Source organism: Lipotes vexillifer, unplaced genomic scaffold, assembly GCF_000442215.2.
Source record: "Lipotes vexillifer unplaced genomic scaffold, Lipotes_vexillifer_v1.1 scaffold49, whole genome shotgun sequence".
Lineage (NCBI taxonomy): Eukaryota > Metazoa > Chordata > Mammalia > Artiodactyla > Lipotidae > Lipotes > Lipotes vexillifer.
In genome coordinates this window covers 2,877,027-2,900,386 of record NW_006790551.1, presented here as the reverse complement: position 1 = coordinate 2,900,386, position 23,360 = coordinate 2,877,027, and the positions used below count along the sequence as shown (strand labels likewise).

Here is a 23,360-nt window from a genome sequence, read left to right as displayed (position 1 = left end):
CACTCTTTCTCCACATTTTGCATTCTGTAGCACTTTGTGCCTATCTGTTTAAATCACACTTTTTGTAATCGTTAGCTTTCGAGTCTGTCTCCTATAAACCCAGTGCAATCTTTATTCTGTGAACACGTTTCATAAGCATTATGTGAACGAGTCAAAACCTTCCTTGTTACACTTCATTCTCTGGTAAAGGAGGAGCGTGCTGACTAGACTCTGAAGTAGCACTATACTATAGAACTACAGTATGAGTCACATATATAATTTTAAGTTTTCTGTTAGCCACATTAAAACGGTATTAAATTGGATTAAAACTTAACCCAGTGTAGTCAAAATACTGTTGCAACATGTAATCAATATTTTTTAATATTATTGAAATATTTTAATTTTTTTATACTAACTCTTCAAAATCTGGGTATATTTTCTACTTACAGCTTATCTCAGTTCAGAGTGGCCATTTTTCAAGCGCTCAAAAGCCACACGTGGCAAGTGGCTACTGTGTTGGATAGCACAGTTGAAAGGGATAGATGTAGGTTTTTTATAATTCCCTCATTCTGATACTTTTCCTTACGCTCCTTCCCACTGTGCAGTTCTGCACTAAAACAGTGTTACTGAAACCAGCCTGAGCAAAAGCATTTCATAGGGCACATCTTAAGCATTCAGATTCCTTGGACCCTGTACCAGACTACTGAATCAGATTTTCTTGGAACCTGTATTGTTATCCAGCTCCTGTTTATGCATTGTAGAGGGTCATTAAATATCTGATGAGTGAAACTTTATTTTTTTTATGGGGGGGGGCCATGCGGTTTGCAGGGATCTTAGTTTCCCTGGAACAGGGATTGAACCTGGGCCCCAGCAGTGAAAGCGCCGAGTCCTAACCACGGACTGCCAGGGAATTCCCGGATTAAACTTCTTCGTGTGGTCATTTCAATGAAATCTTTTTAATGACTATCATTTATACGAAGTATAAACACGTGCCAGACAGTTCTCCATATCACTTAGAGTTGTATGTGTCTTTGTGAATTTGTGATATACTTTCTAAGATTAGCATTCACCAGCATCTAAATTAACTAATAAGTAGTTTGTTACTAGTTCAGGAGGATAAACATCTTGGTCTGTTTTCCCCATTTCAGGTTATCAAATGCAAGGCTGCGGTTGCCTGGGAGGCTAGAAAGCCTCTCTCCATAGAGGAGATAGAGGTGGCACCCCCAAAGGCTCATGAAGTTCGAATTAAGGTAATGAAACATCTAAGGCACTGGGGAAAAAAGACTTACAATTAGGTCTCTGGATAGATGAGTCCTCTGAGGTCTGCAGAGGAGAAATCCCAAAGGACAGTGTCAAGGAGAAGGTACTGAAAGTCATCCAACCTTGGAATCACAGCCTCTTATTTTATCCCTCTCACCTTTGCAGCACTCCTCTCCATCTTTTTAGCTTTGGTGGTGTGCTGAGCAGCCTTCTCCATGGATCATTGGATTACTGCAGTTTATCTTCTGTAGTCAGGGTTTAAGGTGGCTTGCTCCCCTTTCTGCTGATCCCATAAGTTAAAATGTATGGTGACACATTAGAAACAAAAGAAGAAAGAAATGGTCTTTGGATTGTTAGAAGAAACTTCAAATAAGATTTGGGAAGAGGTTCCTAATTGATTAGACCAACAAGCAAGTGAAGTAAGCTTGCTAAGAGAGCTTTAAAATGTACTGACCCTTGCAGACAAGGCCAGTGTTCAGGGGATTCACTATTCCAGTGCTTCTCAACCTCTGCTATGGCAGAGAAATTGAAGTTACCCCTGGAGAGAGTCATATTGCACAAGGCAGCCAGCTGGATATTCTGGCATTCTCCTCTGTACTTGTTTTGATATAAAATCAGTGCTTTAAAGTAGTGAACATTGAATAAAACTAACCTCTAGAAAAAATAAGCATTTTTTGCTGTGAATTGGAGTATACTTCCCCCATCCTACCTCCAATTCTCATGTTCCCAGGGGTCACACTTAACAGGTCGAGAAGCCAGAGCCAAATAACTTTTTCAGATCCTTTTAACCCAGGCCCAGGAATCTGAAATCTTAGACTAGTGTGTATGTTTTTCTTTAAGTTCAGAAATCAGCCTGGTTGTGATTTTGCTACTAAAAAAGAAAATGTTGGTCCTGGATGTACTAAAATGAGCCATATGGGGCACACTGAGTTCAGCAGTCTTCCTTGGGAAACTGCTAACAAACAGCTAAGAATGTCACATTGTAATCGGATATATTTGTGAGAAGCATAGAAGCATAAATACAGACACCCCCAAGACTTTTCCTTTCTGTGCTTTTGGTAGTTTGGAAAAATGAGAGATGCTTGAAGGCTAGAGAAATCGGGATAAAGGGCTTATTTAAGTAGAAATTGTGTGTGGCTGCTAAAAGGGGAGTTGGTTCCAATAAAACCTCTGAGTTTTGGCCCAAACCAAGCAGGCTGACGTATTTCAGAAATAGCTAATACCTTTTTAGAAACTGCATTCCCCAACAGTTAGGAGGAGGCCAGCAGTGAGATGGGCTCCACCTGCTTTTGCACACAGGTGATGTTCCTCTCCACACCTGCAGAAGGCACCGTGCCCAAAACATCACCTTGTTTACCTTCTCCTGCTAACATGCACTGAAAAGGAGAATAGATGTACCATGTTTCATTGTCTATAAATGCACCGTTACTTTTAAGTACCACTAAGAAAATGCTGCCAGTTCTAATTAAGATGCCATAGAGTATAAGCATATGCTGATTTTAGAGAGGTTAAAATATGAAAGAATTGTATCTTCTAATCAATAAAATGTTATTAAAGTAAAAGTGCCTCCACCTATGCCTCACTCTGAATCGCATGCACACATATGTAGACACTTTAATACCCTGTTAGATTATTGCCACTGCAGTTTGCCACACTGACGCCTATACCCTGAGTGGGGCTGATCCTGAAGGGAGTTTTCCAGTGATCTTGGGACATGAAGGTGCTGGAATTGTGGAAAGTGTTGGTGAAGGAGTTACTAAGCTGAAGGCAGGTAAGGAGAGTATTTGAATCACTTATTTTACAATTTTGGCTTATTTCTATAGGGAAATTATGTTTCTGATAAATTATACATTGTTTATTTGTGAATAAGTTATCACCTAAGTAAGTTGTCAAGATTGATTTTATATGCCTTATCTGGAAAGCACAAATATTTGAGAATTTCTTTTTCTCTGGTTATGCAGACTGCTGTTTATCTGAAATGGTTTAAGTACATCTCCAAAGCACATTTTGCCCAATTAAGCAAGAATTTTTGAAGATGCATTGAGTCAGTGTTTTGAAGCACATGACCTCGTTGTTCTCCACTTAACTGTTTTAAAAGTTTCACTTAGACAAAAATTTGAATCCTGTATTTTTTGCATAGTCAGGCAGTGTCTGAATGATGTCATGTCTAGGTCTTAAAGTTGTTAACTTTGCAAAGCTCCATGGGTTGACAAGAATGGGAATTTGGGGGACTTCCCTGGTGGAGCAGTGGTTAAGAATCTACCTGCCAGTGCAAGGGACAAGGGTTCGAGCCCTGGTCCAGGAAGATCCCACATGCTGCAGAGCAGCTAAGCCCATGTGCCACAACTACTGAGCCTGTGCTCTAGAGCCCGCAAGCCCCAACTACTGAAACCGGCGCGCCTAGAGCCTGTGCTCCAAAACAAGAAACGCCACCACGATGAGAAGCCCATGCACCGCAACGAAGAGTAGTCCCCGCTTACCGCAACTAGAGAAAGCCTGCACACAGCAACGAAGACCCAATGCAGCCAAAAATAAATAAATAAAATTTTTTTAATTAAAAAAAACAATGGGTATTTGCAGGGGCTGATGTATTCATTTAGAATCAGATGCTACCTATTCAGGATAATGTCCTTGCATTTGTTTTCCAGGTGATACTGTCATCCCACTTTACATCCCACAGTGTGGAGAGTGCAAATTTTGTCTAAATCCTAAAACGAACCTTTGCCAGAAGATAAGGTTAGTATCTTTTTATTTTATTCTTAAAACAAGAGGTAACACTAATCATGATAATATCATGATAATAAGTAATTACATGGCAATTTATACAGGGCATTTTACATGAATTATTTCATTCCATCTTTAGGGCAACCTGTCATTATCACTGCTATCACTATATTCATAGATGAGAAAATTTAGACCCAGAAATTAAGTGGTGTGCCCAGCATCATCAGCTGTTAAGAGGTACCTCACAAATTTCTGAACCTGTTCTCTTCCCATACACTAGGCTAAATTTGCCAAAATATGTAGTAAGGAGGGACATGCTTATGAAATTAAATGAAGTCATTTTTATGAGCCATTTTATTGTCCATGAAATCAAAGTAATAAAACTTAGCTCATAAGGTTTTGGGAAGACTACAAGAGATAACATAACCTTTTGACCCAGAAAAGGTGGTTATTTGATTGTAGCAAGGTAACACACTTAAAGAACTTCAAGGCATTTAAGATCTTGTGTCTGTTCCCCCCTTTTTTGTCTTTTTTATTGAAGTAGAATATACATATAATGAAGTAATTAAAGTATACAAATCTTAAGTGTACAGCTCCATGAATTTTTATACATGTACACACCTAATAGTTATAACCATCACCCAGATCAAGATAGAGAACCCTTCCAGCAGCCCACAAAGTTCTTCATGTCCCATACAAGTCAACACCTGCCTCCCTCAAAGCTAACCACTATTTTGATATCTTTCACTGTAGCACTTCATATAAACAGAATTACGCAATATGTGCTCTTTTGTCTGGCTTCCTTCGAGATGTATCCAGGTTGCTCTGTGCATCAGTGATTTTCTTTTGTTTCTTTCACATTCCATTCCAAATGATCACTGTTAATCCATTCTCGTGCCAGTTTGGACCTGTTGTGATTAGTGTCACTATAAGCATTTATATGTGTCTCTTGATGGACATATACACAACTTTCTCTTGGGTATTTCCCTAGGATTGAAATTGCTGAGTCATGGGATATACTCCCACCAGCAGTGTTTGGGAGATCTGTTTGTTTTTGCATTTTTTTCTAATGCCATTGACAAAATTAGTTTATTTTTTTGGAAATAAGGTTCCATTTATTTTATCAAGTAAATCCAGTTAAAAAGCTAGAACCGGGCTTCCCTGGTGGCGCAGTGGTTGAGAGTCCGCCTGCCGATGCAGGGGACACCGGTTCGTGCTCCGGTCCAGGAAGATCCCACATGCCATGGAGCGGCTGGGCCCGTGAGCCATGGCTGCTGAGCCTGCGCTTCCGGAGCCTGTGCTCCGCAATGGGAGAGGCCGCAACAGTGAGAGGCCCGCATACCGCAAAAAAAAAAGCTAGAACCGAAAAAACAAAAAAACTAGTCATTTTGAAAGGGAATTCCAAAAACACGGTCTGAAAAAATTTTGACACATCAGATATAATAATGGTAATAGGTTTTTTTGTGGCTGTCTGTAACCTTTTAGAAGGACAAGTCCTTTCAAAGCTTAAAATACATCCCATATCACCTTTTGTTCAAGAAACTCTTCTGGGACAGGAGCAATTTCTCACATTCAGAGCTAAACAAACTTAACTTGCTTTCATGAAGATACAAGTTATTTATGGTAGAACTTTGTCACCTATTTGTCCTTTGTTTCTGATCATATTTTTGTTTTTCTCTCAAAGGAAATGTACTTATTCTTGAATCCAGAGGCAATCCATTTTTCTTCATCTATATATATTTATTTATTCACATGTATTCCAAAGGATTTGTCCAAGAATGTACATCAAATTGTAGTGTTTATTTTTGTTAAAATAACATATATATTAAGCACCCTGTGCCAGGCACAGTGCTAATGCTTAAACATAACCTCATTTGATCTTTATAGCAATGTCTAAGAAAGATAGGTTTCTCTGATTTTCTGGTGAGGAAACTAAGGCACAAAAGTTAATTCACTTGCCCAGGAGCACGTGGGATTTGAGCACAAGTGTGTCTGCCTTTAGGGCCCATGTTTCTAAGCAAGATGTTACATCACCTATTTAGAATATCAAAAATAATTTTTGTTATCATGTATCATATCAGTGGCGAGAGCTACACTTTTGAAATAGGCCTCCTGAAAGATCTAAATCAGCCAGTGTGGACATCTACTTTCATCAGCTGATGTGGATAGTTGCTTGTAATCTTTGCTGTGTAGATGCTGATTTTGGCTTTATGAAGTTGTATTTGCTCACAGAGTTTTATGATGGAATTTTAAAATCATTTCATCTGATCCATAAATTGTACCTGTTAAAATTATTAATACTTTGACAGTATAGTCCAGAAGCATATTGAATGTTGGAAAAGATAGCTAAGATTATAATTCTTTTATAACTTTTCCTAATAAGGCATTGCTGAAAGGTGCTAAATTATTAATGAATATATTAGAAATTAGATTTTGGGTCTTAGCACACTCTTCTGTTTACTGGTCATTATTTTTAAAATTGATTTCTTTTTCCTGTGCATTTTAGGAAACTTGATTCTACCCTACCTTCTTCCTTTTTTATTTTCTTTAGAGTCACTCAAGGGAAAGGATTAATGCCAGATGGCACTAGCAGATTTACTTGTAAAGGAAAGACAATTTTGCATTACATGGGAACCAGCACATTTTCTGAATACACAGTTGTGGCTGATATCTCTGTTGCTAAAATTGATCCTTTAGCCCCTCTGGATAAAGTCTGCCTTCTGGGTTGTGGCATTTCAACTGGTTATGGTGCTGCTGTGAACACTGCCAAGGTAAGTGTTGGCCTGGGTTTTAGCGTCCACCTTCTAATTTCATACAACAAAGCCTTGCTGGAATAGTGAAATTGGCCCAAAGAGTAAGAAACCTAATGATTTCCTTGACTCCTGTGAAATGAGTACCTTATAGACTATCTTTACTATTAGGTGGAGCCTGGCTCTACTTGTGCCGTCTTTGGCCTGGGAGGAGTTGGATTGGCAGTTGTCATGGGCTGTAAGGTGGCTGGTGCATCCCGGATCATTGGTGTGGACATCAATAAAGATAAATTCACAAGGGCTAAGGAGTTTGGGGCCTCTGAGTGTCTTAACCCCCAGGACTTCAGTAAACCTATCCAGGAAGTGCTCGTTGAGGTGACCGATGGGGGAGTGGACTATTCCTTTGAATGTATTGGTAACGTTAAAGTCATGGTGAGTATGCTTGGCTTTATTCCAAGTGGGGGGGGGGCTTTTTTAATGTAATTTCTTTAATTAAGGTCAAAAATTGTTTTGTTTTGGAAAGGAAAAGTCTTGAATTCCCTGATAAGAATTATTAGAAGGGAAAATGACTACTTGAACTAGAAATTGGAAATGATACAAGGGAAAGATGAAGGGAAATGTTTCTTTGCCTTTCAGTGTACACTTAGTCTCAGAGTATGTTTCATTAAATGAAAAGGCAAAATGATGCAGCTGTAGAGAACATGGGCTTTGGAATTAGATGTATATCCACTTACTAACTCAGTGACCTTGAGCAACCACTTCTCTAAACCTGTTTCCTCATGTGTAAAATGCAGATAGTGACTGTAGGTACCTGACACAAAGACACTCAGCAGAAGTACAACTGTTACTTCTCTGCCTGCTGCCTTTATTGAGCCTTTAAAATTTTTGAGCTAAGATTTACTTTTTAAAATAACAAATGAAAGCTTTAAATTCTTTCAGTTTGTGTCAGTGTTGGGCCAAGTTCATAAATTTTTAAAATACCTGTTAAAATTGTTCAATAAAATTAAACTTACTAAATACTCACTTTGGTCATTTTGTTGCCATTTTTCTAATAAAGCTCTGTACCACCACCCTCTCCCCCCGGAAGTTTCTGGGGAAGCAGATATTCTCAGCACGATGCACTGACTTCTGTGATTTGCCTGCAGAGAGCAGCGCTGGAGGCCTGCCACAAAGGCTGGGGCGTCAGCGTGGTGGTTGGAGTAGCTGCCTCAGGTGAAGAAGTTGCCACTCGTCCATTCCAGCTGGTCACAGGCCGCACGTGGAAAGGCACTGCCTTTGGAGGTAATTTGGTAGATGAGATGAGTACATTTTCTCTTTTGTTACTTCCATTGGCAGAATTTTAATCCCAATCAGTATCTACCCCTGGGACTGGGGAGGTGCTCAGCTTCTCCTGAAACACAAGGCTACTTCTTACACATTGAAAAAAATATTCCGTTAATATTCCGTTAATGAAATAGTTGAGGGTAGGTCAGGAGTGAGAAGCTGGTTACAGGATAAGCAAACGACAGTATCAGCCACCCTGTGCTGTGTTGTAGACTTATATAGGTTATTGGCATTTTTTACTCATTTTTCCAGAGAGTGCAGTGATCCCTGGATGTGATCATACTTACGTCTGAATAGTACTGATTTCAGCAGTAACCAGTACTAAGTCTTAAACTGAAAATATTAAATTTGACAAAACCTTACAACAAAATTGAAAAGCTGCCAGACTGATCATTTTTCCCTTGTATGATCCTAAAAGTACGTGGTGGTTTGGGGTTGCCTAACTACACAGCAGAATGCTGAGAAACTTTCCACCTTTTTCAAGGTTGCTCAGCTAGAGAAGAGAAAAGACATCAAAACATGTTTGTAGGGGCTTCCCTGGTGGTGCAGTGGTTGAGAATCTGCCTGCTAATGCAGGGGACACGGGTTCGAGCCCTGGTCTGGGAGGATCCCATATGCCGCAGAGCAACTAGGCCTGTGAGCCACACTACTGAGCCTGCGCGTCTGGACAGGCTCCACAACAAGAGAGGCCGTGATAGTGAGAGGCCCACGCTTGCCACAACTAGAGAAAGCCCTTGCACAGAGACGAAGACCCAACACAGCAAAAATAAATTAATTAATTAATAAACTCCTACCCCCAACATCTACAAAAAAAGTATTAAAAAAAAACCCAGCTATTTATTTCCAAAAAAAAAAAACATGTTTGTATATCCCAACTGTTGTGAATAAATGAAATCTAAAGTTTTTCATAGATTTTTAAAAAATATATTTATATCCTTACCATCCTCTTAAGGAAAGAGAATTACATAGCATGAGGGTTTTTTTCCTCAAGAATTTGCATTTCTTTTTTTTTTAACATCTTTATTGGAGTATAATTGCTTTACAATGGTGTGTTAGTTTCTGCTTTATAACAAAGTGAATCACCTATACATATACATATATCCCCATATCCCCTCCCTCTTGCGTCTCCCTCCCATCCTCCCTATCCCACCCCTCTAGGTGGTCACAAAGCACGGAGCTGATCTCCTGTGCTATGTGGCTGCTTCCACTAGCTATCTATTTTACATTTGGTAGTGTATATAAGTCTGTGACACTCTCTCACTTTGTCCCAGCTTACCCTTCCCCCTCCCTGTGTCCTCAAGTCCATTCTCTAATAGCATGACTTTTTAATGATCTGTGTTTAACAAAGTGTCCCCTACCTCATATTATGCCAGCTTTTGTTTCAAGGCCAGAAGAAAAGATTAGGAAAGTATGAAAAATGAGGGGTTTGGCCAAAGTTTTCCTTCTTTATACTACAGAATTTGTCAAGGCAAATGTCAAGCTGACTAAACCCTCTTTTCCAACCCGCTACACGTATGCTGCACTTGAGTATTTTAGAACAGACTTTCAGAGCCATACGTGCAGCTCAGGGGCATCATCTCAGGGTCCATAGCTGTATTTGAAAGGGTGTTCTTAGTCTGGGAGACTGAGCCAGGGGGTTTGGTAGTCACCTCTCACTGAAGCCTCATCCAAGCACATGCTTGTTGGGAAATTAGCTGGAGCCTTGGGGCCCCATGGGTGTTGCTAAAATATGACTCACAAATGTAAACAGAAGTTTTAGTTTAGGGAATGGCAGTGGCTGTGGTTGTCTCAGTTACCAGGAGATTTAAAGGAGAAAAAAAAAGCACTGCAGTTCGGAAGGAAAGGGTAACTTGTAGAGGACACAAGAAGGGAGATTTGGGAAAGGCTCAAGAGAGGTTTGAAATGTGGTCCAAAGACTCCCTGGTTTAAAAGGTGGGAAGGCTTCTTTGTTGATTTACTGCTTCTTTCAATACAAGTGAGAAATTGAAGGATCTGGTTTTGTTTAAAATCGTAACCTGTAACTAAAGATCACCTACTTTGTTTTTCAATTTCAGTTTTCTCTTCTGAGATGGTATCCTTATTGTTGAAATTAAAACCACAGAATAGTCATGTATCACAACAGTTTTTTTCTTCCTTGAATTTCACGATTACAGAAATCTTCGCTGTTGTGGACTTAAATAAGCTTATTCTGAGACTTCTAGAGTTCTATCCTGTATGGTTTAAAAATCTCCATTAAGATTTAATGAAATTTTAGTAAACCTTAATACAGAAAAAGGCAAGTGCTCAAAAGGCATTTACTTTTTTCTTAAAGATGGCGCATTTCTTCTTCCTCTCTATGCTGATTTTGAAGTTTTTCATTCCTCTTTAGTTCGTGAAAAAATTCATTCTCTTAAATGTCTTTGTCACCCGCTAAGTAATAAGCATACTGTAGAGATTTGTTGGAAAACTTAATAGATGTATGATTTCTTTTAGGATGGAAGAGTGTAGAAAGCGTCCCAAAGTTGGTGTCCGAATATATGTCCAAAAAAATAAAGATTGATGAATTTGTGACTCACAGTTTGCCTTTTGACCAAATTAACGAAGCCTTTGAACTGATGCATGCAGGAAAGAGGTGAGCTTTCTCTTTAGCTGTTTAATGTAGAATGTGGAAATGATTTGGGGCTTATGGAGGGAGAAGGGTAAAAAAACCAGTTTTAGTGGTCTTCAAAGGAATCATTCAGAACCTGTTTATTGCTTTCTTCTCTTACAGCATCCGAACTGTTTTAAAGCTTTAAATTCAAAAGAGAAAAATTCTTCCATCCTTCTAACTAAGTCTTGCAGTCTGATTAGAGCAGCCAGACAAGCAGGAAGGAGCTCTTTCAAGTTCACAGCTTCTTAGACCTTCGTTAACTGACTCTGGGGAATAATGTTTTGTGTATAAATTCATAAATGTCTAATCAAGGAGAGGGCTAATACTGTCATAAGTCTGTTTTCTGGACTCTTCACATAAATAATTGCTGGCTCATTAAGGAATATTTTTAACATAATAAAAGGAATTTCTGCACATGTGTGGAAGTTGTCAGCTCTGTTGGATGCCAAATTCTTTCTCATGGTCGCTCTCCCCATTATCTTCATTCTTTTAAAGTAAAGATGGAGGAAGAAGGGCGGTGGTGAGTATCTGAACCTTGTCTTCTACTGTCCTTGGTAACTTCGCTTAACTTTTAAGGGTCTCAGGCCCACTTACTAAAGAACAGATTTCTCCAATCAGCAGTGGCACAGTTAGTCAGAACCCAAATTTGCTTCTGTGAGATTATCTTATTGTGGGCAGTACCATGCATTGTTCAGACTTAGACTCCTAATTCCTAGTATGACATCTGGCCCACAAATTCATCATTGAAACTACCTTCTGAGCTTAAGTAGGTATATATGTGGTGTTGGTCACTCTGAACTATTTCAAGCCTATGGAAAATATTTATATACTGAATACCCAAATTTTCAGCACTTATTTTGTCAAATCTTAACATCTTACTCTTCCAGACCACTTGGCCTTTCCTCTCCTGCAGTATAGTCAACATCCAGAATTGGGTGTTTATCACTCCCATGCATATTGCCATACTTTGACTACACGTATCCGTAAACCCTTTAGTCTTCAGTATTGTCATACATGTTTTAAACCTGATACTGTCTCATTCTGCAGCTTTCATTTTTCACTCATTATTTTGTGATTAATCCCTGTTGTAGGTGATGCGCCCATTCATTAATTTTAGTACTGTGCAGTAGTAGTCAATTATATGAACTACCATAATTTATCTGTCTCCAGTTGATGGCATATAGTTGTTGCCCAAATTGTTTCTGTATTGCTAACAACACTGTGATGGAACATCCTTGTACATTGTGCTCAGTGCGTTAGTTACGGAGGATGTGTACCATAGGATAAAAACATTTTAAACCTTACTAGAAATTGTCAAATTGCTCTTAAATGTGGTTGGACATTTTTGCAAATCAGATGGGTGTGAAATGACTTTAATTTGCCATTCCCTTAATGACTAAAGTCTTTTTTTTTTTTTTTTTTGGCTGTGGCACACAGCATGGTGGGATCTTAGTTCCCCGACCAGGGGTGGAACCTGAGCCCCCTGCATTGGGAGTGCAGAGTCTTAACCACTGGACTGCCAGGGAGGTCCCAAGTCTTTCATTCTTTTGGCCATTTGTATTACCTTTGTGAGGCATCTGTTCACATCCTTTGCCTATTTTTCTGTTGGATTACTTCTCTTTTTCTGAGTAATTTTTAGGGGTTCTTTATTCTAGATGCCAATCCTTTGTAAGTTTTATGTTAATATATTTTATATTTCTTTATTTTACTATAGTCAAATCTATCAGTCTTTTCCTGGTGCTGTTGTTAAGTAACACTTAGGTTTCTTTACCCTGAGCAGAATAAAGAAGCAAACGAAAATGATGCATAGTCTTACCATCCAGGCGATCCATTAACACAAAAATACATGAAGGCAATACATCCAAGAGTTAGAACATTCAAATAGAGAAAATTGCATAAGAAAAGCTATACTTCCCTCTCCCCCCCAAAATAGGTGACCACTATTCAGTTTATGTATCTTCCCAGAAGTTTCTATGAATATAATAGCATTTATACATATACTTTAAATTAACACAAAGGAATACTATTAACACTATTCTGTGCTTCCCACCCCCGACTCCCCCACCCCCGTCCCCATCACCGTTTATTTCTCTGTCCCGGGAGGTAGGGTCGCTGGGGGCGAGGCGGGCAGAAAACCGCGAGCGGGCTGCGGGCCTGGGGCAGGGGAGTCCGGAGCGCGACGTGCAGACGAAGGTGGAGCCGTTCCAGCCCACGTTGGCCGCGTTCATGTCGTAGTAGTTGATGTCGATCCTGCCTGGGCTGACGCGCAGGCGTCACAGCAGCTTGCTGTCGGAGCGGTTCCGCGCGCCGCCGACCTTGCCGATGCTGTGCAGGCTGCAGAGCGCGCACGGCTCGCTGAAGCCCCCGAAAGCCAGGAGCTGGTCCGGGACCAAGTGCACCGCGATGTACTGCGCCGGCTTGCCCGTGGCCTGCGCCAGCTGCTGGGTGAGATCGGAGAGCCCGTCCGGCACAGAGGCGCGGGGCACGTCGGTGTTCACCAGGAATATCGACATGACAGCGAGGGAAGGCGGGGACAGGGATACAGGAACCAACCGACTCTCGTGTGAACAGCGCCCCGCCTATTATGTGCCTTTTTCTGCTTTCTACATCATAGCGTAGTTTAGACTTTTTTGTATCAGGACATCAGATATGCCATGACATACATATCTTTTGGTTGGATTGAAACCATGTGCTTTTTCTTAATTCTTTTGACCGATGTAGCTTAATTACTCCCAAAGTTTATGTTTCTGTGAGAGCAATATTTGACTGAAAACTGGAAAAGTGGCAGTTATGGTCAGGACTTCTTTTTTGGATCTCTGGTGCATTTTATGGACTATGCAGTATGACCTAGCTTCTCTCATTTTACCTAGAGGGCTGGAGACCCAGTCAGGGCCCAGATGGCTCCAACCTATTGTTCTGGGTGAACTGGAAGAACAGGAGAATAAAAATAGCTTCTACCCTAGCTGTAGGAACTGTGCTTTAATCTGATTTGTTTTAGCTCAGCCTTCCAGGAACAAAGTATATTATTGCCATAAGCGACTGCAGTAACAGAATGGGTATATAGGGTAATAATGGAGAACTAAATTTTTTTTTGTTTTTTTTTTGCCTTTATTTTTCTTCTCATACATGAGTTATACTTGAATGAGAATGGCAAACATTATGTTCTCCAATAATGAGAAAATAATTTTAAGATAGTAAAATAATGTAACTCCAATTCTTGTAGCTGGCCAGTTAGGGAGTTTACTTTTCTGTCACAGTCATGTACAGTCTTGAGCCAGCTAATTCAGTTTAACAAGTATGAGCATTTCCTGGCTGAAAGCACAATTGTCTCTTTCAAAGAAACAGTATTAAGAATCAATTTTACAAGATCTTTAATATAAAGATTCTTGGAACATGGAACTATAGGTATAAAGTATTTCTTGTTAAGATACTTTTAATACATCCTCTTGGATGGCATCTAGGTTGTTATGTATATTGCGGAACCAAATATTTTTTGGAAGAACATACACAACATAGGGCTAAAAAACATTCACTATGTGCATGTCAGCAAATCTATCCTGGTTGTCCAAAATTAGGACTCTACCACCTTAGAAGTATTGTCAGGAATTTTTTGACGTTATGTTTAAACTGCTTTCTTGGATAAAAGGTATATAATTTTAACACAAGTCACTAACCTCTGCTGTATATTTCATGAAAGCTAGTAAAAAAAATTTCTTAAGGATCCAAAATTTTACAAAATTAGGATGTATCTTTTAACAGCTTTTTGTTTTTCATTGAAAATGCTGGTATACTTGGCATTTTTCAAATCTTTCCTGCTTTTCCATTTTCAGCATGTTGGGCTATTCTGCTTTCTATTTAACCCACCTAGTGATGTTCACTGTAAAAAGATAGTCCATATACAGGCTGACTTGGAATTCCATGTCTGACTTGGAATGAGTTCTTTACTACATGCACAGAGAACTAACATAAGGTAGAACCTGTGGAATGATGAGGTTATTGAGATGAGGGAAAAAACTTCATTATATCCAAACTTTGTTACAGTGGAGCCAGTTAATGTGTGTACAGCTTAAACAAAAACAGCTCTGAAAGATAAACACAATGCTACTTCCATTTATCCCGTTTCAAAGCACAATTAAATGTAGCTCATGATTCTCAAAATGTTTTGTTGATCTGGGAAACGGAACATATTTTTACATGCACAGATGCTTCAGAACATTTTCTGCATGGCTACCAATCTCCCAAGTAGGTTGATGATCAAAGTCCTAAAGTAACTGACAGTTCTTTGGGCCTAGAGATACTTTGTGACCCAGAAAAAAACCAACTTTGCAGTCAGCCAATTTTGTTTCAATTAACATGCAAGATCAGATTCTCTGTCAGCAAATACCCTGTAGAAAAAACAGACAGAAAACACATTTGGAAAACATTAAGTATATTTAAACAGTTACTTAGATAATAAGTACATAGAACTATACCAAGGAAATCATATCTTTAAAGAAACAACTAGGAAGTAAACCAGCACAGTGAACCGGTACGTACAAAGTCCTCCATTATACAAACTTCTTTTGGTGGAACTTTATAGGAACAGAGCAAGTGGGATGGGCTTTTAAGCAGATTGATTTTTATCAAACTGGACATCGTAACAGAATTCATTAAGAGGTAATATGTACATGCTCCCTTCAGGAAAGGAGCGCTAATCCACCACAGAACTACCCAGAGTTTAGACATGGACTGAAATATTCCTGACTACCAAAAATATCTAGATATGTTAAACAAGATAAAACAGTGGAAATTTGCTTTAAAATACCTGTTGTTCTCTTTCTTAAATCTACATCTTAATACTAAAAGTTCTTACCCTTGGCTATTTTGTTTTCTCAGAATCACCCAGGGCTCAGATTTACTGGTAAAGTTTGAAAAATTCTATTTTGAATTTTCTGTTGATGTCTAACCCAAGTACTGAAATAAAGCAAATTCGCTTTATAGTCACATTATATATAGAATAAAACAGTTGCTAAGTTGTGGCGTCATTACACAAATAGGATACCTCCATAGAGAAATACGGTGATTTGTCCAAGCCATTCAACTAGTTTAAAAGATCAGAGAACTGGGCTCCCCTGGTGGCGCAGTGGTTGAGAGTCCGCTTGCCGATGCAGGGGACACGGGTTCGTGCCCCGGTCCGGGAAGATCCCACGTGCCGCGGAGCGGCTGGGCCCGTGAGCCATGGCCGCTGAGCCTGCGCGTCCGGAGCCTGTGCTCCGCAACGGGAGAGGCCACAGCAGTGAGAGGCCCGAGTAGCGCAAAAAATATCAGAGAACTCAGAGCCCTAGTGTCCTGATTGTTGATCTCGTGATCGTCTCATGACACCACAGTGCAAATGTGCCTACAAGTTTAGCATGTGTTTGTTGTTGGGAGTTGAATGAGGAGGCTGGAGTAATAGTAAAAGGGCCAAGCACCCAGGAGATGGAAACAATTATTCTACTAAAAGCTTCGCAATAGTAAAAAGGCTGGACATTCACAAAAAAAATTATTAAAATACTTTGAACTCCAACAAACATCAGTGCTAAGTGAAAATCTTTCCAGGAAGCCCTTCTTGAGTGCTCCGCATATTGACTTTGGGGCACATTTTATTGAGATAAACCAGTGTTGACACGTTTGAATGTAATCACAGAATTACCATATACAGACAGTTGTTGTTCCTCACCACAGTCCCCAAAATGAAAAGCAGCAGGTAGCCAAGGCCACCTGACTCCTGGCTTTTTTTTGCAAAATAACCAAATGCAAACCACTGTTTTTCTTTTTCATACTTAGCAGCAAAAGGAAAAAGAGGTAAGCAAGGAGGCTGCCACCAAAGGCTGCCTGTGAGTTCAAACACAGTGGGACCACAGAATTTCGATGCATGGAACCTGTGCTGCCTTTCTTTAGATGTTCATTTTTTAAATGAAGCAAAACACATTAATAACTTTTAGACTGTCAGCATAATGCAGCCTATGTTGTGAAACAATCTGTTCCTAAAACAATGTCCAGATGTTTTTTCCTACTCTATACTGAAAATAGGCTATACATCCACATTACAAGTGGTATAATTTGCTCCTCTGGTAGCTAGAGAACTTGGTAGAAGCCACACACCATCAAATGTAGACAGAATCATATCACACTATCTCAACTGATTCCAGTATTTCTAACTCCCAGACTGCTAAAAAATCTTCCCCTACTGTATAGCATGCTTTGCCCCCAAGATTCACTGTATTTACTGTTGAAAAGTAACTTCATGGTTTATGAAATTTAGAATACTGCCAAGATCAAAATTAATTACTTCAAATAGCTTTTAAACCAATACTCTGTACCCCCTTAGTGAAATATGTTCCAAGAATAAGATCACAACTTTTACACTTAAATTTTTGGTAGTGATTTTGGTATAGTAATTCTAAAATAATTTTACATGTCATGTGGAATCAAGCAAATCAGTAAATATTAATGTTGTTCAGAACCAAAGTTCTCACCATGGGAGAAGGAAGATACAAGGGAAGGGTGAGGAAGATTAGTGTTAAATTTGAAATCAAAGTATCAGAATGAATTCACGATTTATAAAAAATGCATTTGCTGGCTCTGTTCCCTGAACGGCCCTAGGAGCAATGACACCCCAGCAGCACCCAGATCTTGATTTCCAAATACCATTCCCCATGAAAAGAAACTAGGGCTCCTTGGAGAAGTAGCCAATTCCCAGGCTGGGGCAGGAAAAGTGTATGATAAATCTAGAACAGCTTGATATGGCAAAAAGCAAGAATGTGCTCAAAGACTAATAGACACAGATCAAAACGACCCATAAGTAAGCTTAAAGGTGCTTCCACTAGCCAAATACAGACCATTTAGAGTAATTAGTTGAATTTTTGAAAACAATGAGCCCACACTGATACTCAGAAAAGTGCTTCTTAGTAAAAGAATGCCAGCCAATAAATGCAGACAGAATGCTAGATTTAGAAAGTCCCTATTTGCAGCCACCAAGGTAACAAAATAATGGATTCCGGCAAGGATAATTAATGAATGCTAAAATCATTAAGTGAACAGGATATCCAAATGGTCTCCAAGTATCTCCTCCCAAATTATTTGCTTAAGAAAGGGATCTTAAAATAGAAAATCTGAAAGAAACCTAGTGAGCAAACATATATTGGCAATAATGTGACAATGACAGTATGTGCCTTGTGACGTGATGTGATGCGATGCGATGAATGGGACACACCACATGCCATCTATGGAGTCTTCTGCCAAAACACTTATCCTGAACCTACTCATGAGGAACAATCAGGGAAGCACAGAATTCTACAAGCTAACTGGCCTGCTTTTTCAAGTCAGTTTCATAAAAGATAAAAAAAAGGTAGAAGGATTGTTCTAGAGTTAAAAAAAACCTACAGATGACAACCAAATGCCATGGGTTTGGATTCTGCATTTTGAACAAGATGAACGCTTTAAAGTACACTTGGGGGGCAAGTGAGCCTCAGGTTTGAATGTGTACTATACATTAGATAACTCTATAAATATTCAATTCCTTGGGTGTGACAAGAGTATTATGATTGTGTAGGAAATGTCCTTATGTTTTAAGAGAGACACACTGCAACAGTAGCAGGTGAAGTATGACAATGCCATTTCTCTCAAAAGAAAAATGCTTTTTATATAGAGAGATGTGACGTAATAACAATTGCTGAATACAGGGAAAGGATATATGGTTATTTCACTGTACCATCAACTTTTCTGTAAATTTGAAATTTTCAAAATTAAAAGTTGGGAAGTAAAAAAAAAAAAAAACGGGGGGGGGGGGGGTAGGACAGAAATAGCTTACAGATACCAGGAGGGTACATTTGGGGGCTTTAGCAAACTGGAGCATCCCACTCTCAAATTTAACCAAACTCAATGAAAAGCCAGAAGTGGTGACAGGACAAACTGAGGAATCAAGCTAGGATGGCAAATTCCTAAACACCCTCTTCCTGTTAATTTAGACATGTGGATGGCAAGTAAGATAAAGGTGTTGGTGAACAGGTTCTAATGTGCCTTTATACATTTTACCAGCAAAAGACATAAAATGAAAATAAAAGGCAAACACCTTTCCCTTCTAAATTATAATTCCAAGGGGGATGAAGGACTGTCAGGGGAAAAAAAGGATTATTTTAAAGTTAATACAAAAAATAAAAAGTTAACACACTGACATTTTTGAGAAGTTGGCAGAATGATGAAACTACCCTAGATGTTTTCTCATCTAAACCTAGTAAACAAACATTTGTAATCAGACATATACAATTAGACTAGAGGACATATTGTTTTAAAATCTCCCAAACCGAGAAAAGCATCATCACCAGTGTGGTGTTTATCTTTTAACAGCAACAACAAAAAAACTACCCACCAGGACTTTTTTTCTTTGAGCTAATTTTCTAATAGTAGACACTGAGTAAGCCCACACTGTTAATTCCACTATCAGTACATAAAATGCTGCCTTACGTATGCAGCAATCTCCGCCTTAAACTATCTCAGAAATATGGTTGCATTTCAAATACTGCTGGTAGACTGCTGAACTAAACACAGTACTGGAATTTGTATATAGACATTCAACTTAAAAAAGTATTTTTACTCAAATTTTATTTTAGATTATGAAATTAGCCTCCCCATTCCCACCACTTCCTTCTGAAATCCCCAACAAATACAGTAAAGTTAACAACTACATGGTGGGATAGTCATTCAAACTTTTTAATCTCCCTTTACACATTATATTAACATTCATATTGCAAGGCATTCCATTCACAAATATTACAGTTTGATAAAAAACTTCACACACATACCAGATTCAGCCACTTTACTAAATCACTAAAATAATAAAAGTAATGAAAACATTATAATTCCTTTAAAGCAATAAAGGTCTGAGGCACTCTGGGAAAGATGTTCTCATACAAATGTAACATGTCAGTGGTATCGAATTATCTTAGAATAAACTTACCAGATACCTAGTAATCAAGTACTCTCTAATGACAATGACTTTGATCTGATATGTCTTCACTGGATGCACTCCCATTTGGACTGAACTACTGAAAGGAACACAGATGTTGGGCAGCTGAGGTCATTTCTAATGAGGTTCCCAACTATGTAAAGGAGAATTGTGGTAGCACACCAAGGACAGCTGCATCCCTGCAAGGCAACAGTCCAATTTCAAAGAAGTTCCTTTCTCATCCCCACCAGGTTTATTAAACATTAGAATTTCCAGACTCTGCTCACTGCTGGAGAGATTTCAGAACTGTCTTTCCCCATCAACCTCCACAGTGCAGCCTCCACCCTTCTGTGAATATCTCCAAGGTATGCCTTTGAAATAAGAGAGAAGGGAGCGTTTTTCCTACCATTATGATCAAACAGAGGTCTGAAATAGCAACGTATTACAAAAATCCCATTCTCTGCAACAGCCAGCTTCCGCTTGGAGCGTGGCTATTTTTGCCATAAACTAGATTTTTTAAAACCTGATCATCTTTTTCCAAAGTGAATTTTGCCATAGCCATTCACGCACACAGAGTCCACACTGGAAAGTCTCACTGACCGAGTGCTTCCTTACACACAATTACGAGGGTAAATTAGCAGGGGAGGAGGGAGGCCAATTCCCAGCTGGGAATTAAATCACTGCAAATGATGGGTCCATTTACGACAGCATAGAACCCTGTCAGAATCAACACAAACCCCAGGTCACATAGTGTTTGGTAATTACATATATGGAATTTAAAATGTATACGTATATATTTCCATACATATATAATTAAAAAAAAAATCAGGAGCAAAATATGTTGCTAAAGTTTCAGGGATTCTCATCTCCAACATTCACCTGGAAAGCAGGTGGCTCTGACGGCCCGGTTGTGGCATGATAAAAGCAACTAGAAGCAGGTTTAAGTAAAAGTGCTCAAAGGGCAAATGAGAAAACAGGGGTGCAGAGATTTTTTTGTGTGGGGAGAGGGGAGCATTGAAAGCAGTTGAGAAAGCTTCCTTTATTCTTCTTGGCTTTTTCAGACCCAAGACAAGTTCTTGAGGACACACATCAAATGCTGTAGTCCTTCCTTATCTATAGTCGAAACAAAACAGGTTATAAAAAATTTCCTCTTCCATCCTGTACTCTCAATAAAATGCAGAGTACAGCCAGAAGGTATCACTGAGATGTGCCATCTCGGGAGAAATTAAAATTGGGACATGAAGTGAGGCCGCGCGCTATCGAGTCGCCGGGTTAGGATTTCGCAGCCAGTGTCCGTGACCAGCAGGGTGTGCTCGAACTGGGCAGACCGTTTCCCATCTCTTGTCACTGCTGTCCAGCCATCCGGCCAGGTTTCATCCTGCCATCCGCCTTAAACAAACAAACACCAGTTCTTAATTCTATCACTCAGCTTGTTTTCTTTTTTCTTTTCTTTTTCTTTTTTTTTTTTTTGCGATATGTGGGCCTCTCACTGTCGTGGCCTTTCCCGTTGCCGGACGCGCAAGCTCAGCGGCCATGGCTCACGGGCCCAGCCGCTCCGCGGCATGCGGGATCCTCCCGGACCGGGGCACGAACCCATATCCCCTGCATCGGCAGGCGGACTCTCAACCACTGCGCCACCAGGGAGGCCCCAGCTTGTTTTCTTAATAAACTCTCTAGGCAAGTGTACTGGCCTGTACTCCTATATCCTTGGATATCTCAGAAAACTAATTTTAAAATTCACTATTAAGATTCCTATTTACACTTCAACTGTTTAAGCTAAAGCCTTTTCTATTTCATTTTGGTCTTTAGTCCAACGAAGTAATAATAATGTTTAAATTTTAAAACTTCACATTTTGTATACTTCCCAAATATTAAATCAAGTTGGTATTTCCAAAATAAAGGCACTCAGTTTCATTTTCAGAAACATAACTGATAACTGCTCATCACAGAACTACAAGTAAGAAACTGAATTAATGAATTTAGCTCTCTCCTGGTATAACTTTGGAATCTGACTGAACTATAGCCGATGTATATTGTGAAGGAAATAGAGTAACTTCTTATACTTTTATTATAGCATTTAATTCCTGATACAAGTTTTAAATGGCAGGCACAAAGATGGTGAGAACAGATTATACTGTGAAATTTTTATAGGCCACACCCCTGTAACCAGAAAGAGGGCAGAGAAAAAGAGAGACTGGTGAGAAAATTTTAAAATTATTGGGAGTTCCCTGGTGGCCTGGTGGTTAGGATTCCAGGCTTTCACTGCTGTGGCCCAGATTCAATCCCTGGTCAAGGAACTGAGATCATGTAAGCTGTGCGGTGCGGGCAAAAAAAAAAAAAAAAAAAATTATGATGAGGGAGAATGGGTCAGAGAGAGGGTTAGAAAGGAAATGAAGGGACAATGAAAAAAGCTGGGAGACAACACAGGAAGAAGAGAATGGGGGGAGGAGTGGGGCAGGGGAGGAGAGGCAACAGTGGAATTACAAAGTCCTGCAATTCCAGAAACTACTATAAAAATGTGCTTACAGAGGCTTTCTTTTCTCCAAATTAGATGTAAAAAAAAAAAAATCAATATTCTTCATTCTGAGTGATCTTTTTTGCCTTGGGGGTGGGGGGGCCCACACTTTGCAGCTTGTAGGACCTTAGTTCCCGGACCAGGGATGGAACCCAGAGTGCCCACGGCAGTGAAAGCGCCGAGTCCTAACCACTGGACCGCCAGGGAATTCCCATTTTGAGTAATTTTTACCAAAGATTAGGTCTTACTGCCTCAGACACATCCCAGAGTACAAAGTCTGCAGTGAAGTAACCTACTTTTGCAATATTAAACCCCAGTCTAAAAAGAAAATATGAGGTAGCTTAAAGAAAGTTAACTCATGCTTTGTCAACCATCTAAAGATGAGTAAACAGATATTTCTCAATGTAACGAATGATCTTTTCACAAACGGATTTAAGACATAATACATCGGGGTTTTTTTATAAATTTATTTTTATTTATTTATTTTGGGGCTGCGATGGGTCTTCGTTGCCGTGCGCGGGCTTTCTCTAGTTGTGGTGCGCGGGCTTCTCATTGCGGTGGCTTCTCTTGTTGCGGAGCATGGGCTCTAGAGCACGCGGGCTTCAGTAGATGTGGCGCGCAGGCTCAGTAGTTGTGGTGCACGGGCTTAGTTGCTCCACAGCATGTGGGATCTTCCCAGAGCAGGGCTCAAACCCATGTCCCCTGCATTGGCAGGCGGATTCTCAACCACTGCACCACCAGGGAAGCCCGACATAAATACATCTTTAATTTTATTCTCATCTTCTAAAACAGATCCTTTTCTAATGTCAAGTTAAATATATTAGACTACTATTCTAAGGAAATTCAAATTCTTCTTTGGATTAGAGACTTTCCACTAAGAAGCTGGGATTTAACCTAGCTGAGTTACACTGAAGTATATTTGTTATAATCTGACGATTGTCTGAACCAGCTCAACACTGTGTTATTTGCTTACTCCCGGAAATACCACTTCATGTCTCACCAAGTAAGTGCCAGTTAATGGAAATAGGTATGTAACCAAAATGACACTTTCCTCTCACTGTCTTGCCTTTCTCTGCTAATATACTCAATGCTCTTGCAATTGGTTACATATGATCATTATTCTTATTCCAGGGAATGACAAAACAATACCTTACATTTGTACAGCCCTTTAAAGGTACTTTGTGTTAATACAAATCATCTCACTTAATTCTTACA

General features: G+C 39.6%; 2 protein-coding genes and 1 pseudogene across 2 annotated transcripts in view; 1 reads left to right on the top strand and 2 right to left on the bottom strand.

The window, feature by feature from the left end:
• Positions 1 to 11,079, top strand: part of LOC103087112 (alcohol dehydrogenase class-3) — a 12,975-nt gene extending 1,896 nt beyond the window's left edge. The window contains exons 2-9 of the mRNA XM_007463794.1: positions 1,128 to 1,229; positions 2,869 to 3,010; positions 3,888 to 3,975; positions 6,515 to 6,734; positions 6,885 to 7,145; positions 7,859 to 7,994; positions 10,509 to 10,647; positions 10,786 to 11,079. Coding sequence (XP_007463856.1) covers positions 1,128 to 1,229; positions 2,869 to 3,010; positions 3,888 to 3,975; positions 6,515 to 6,734; positions 6,885 to 7,145; positions 7,859 to 7,994; positions 10,509 to 10,647; positions 10,786 to 10,810 — 1,113 coding nt within the window. The 3' untranslated portion in view covers positions 10,811 to 11,079. The remainder of the gene's footprint in view (positions 1 to 1,127; positions 1,230 to 2,868; positions 3,011 to 3,887; positions 3,976 to 6,514; positions 6,735 to 6,884; positions 7,146 to 7,858; positions 7,995 to 10,508; positions 10,648 to 10,785) is intronic.
• A 1,535-nt stretch (positions 11,080 to 12,614) lies between these two features.
• On the bottom strand, positions 12,615 to 13,178 carry LOC103072059 (macrophage migration inhibitory factor pseudogene; annotated as a pseudogene).
• A 6,198-nt stretch (positions 13,179 to 19,376) lies between these two features.
• METAP1 (methionyl aminopeptidase 1) overlaps positions 19,377 to 23,360 on the bottom strand; it is a 68,815-nt gene continuing 64,831 nt past the window's right edge. The window contains exon 11 of the mRNA XM_007463793.1: positions 19,377 to 21,019. Within this exon, the coding sequence (XP_007463855.1) occupies positions 20,856 to 21,019 (164 nt within the window). The 3' untranslated portion in view covers positions 19,377 to 20,855. The remainder of the gene's footprint in view (positions 21,020 to 23,360) is intronic.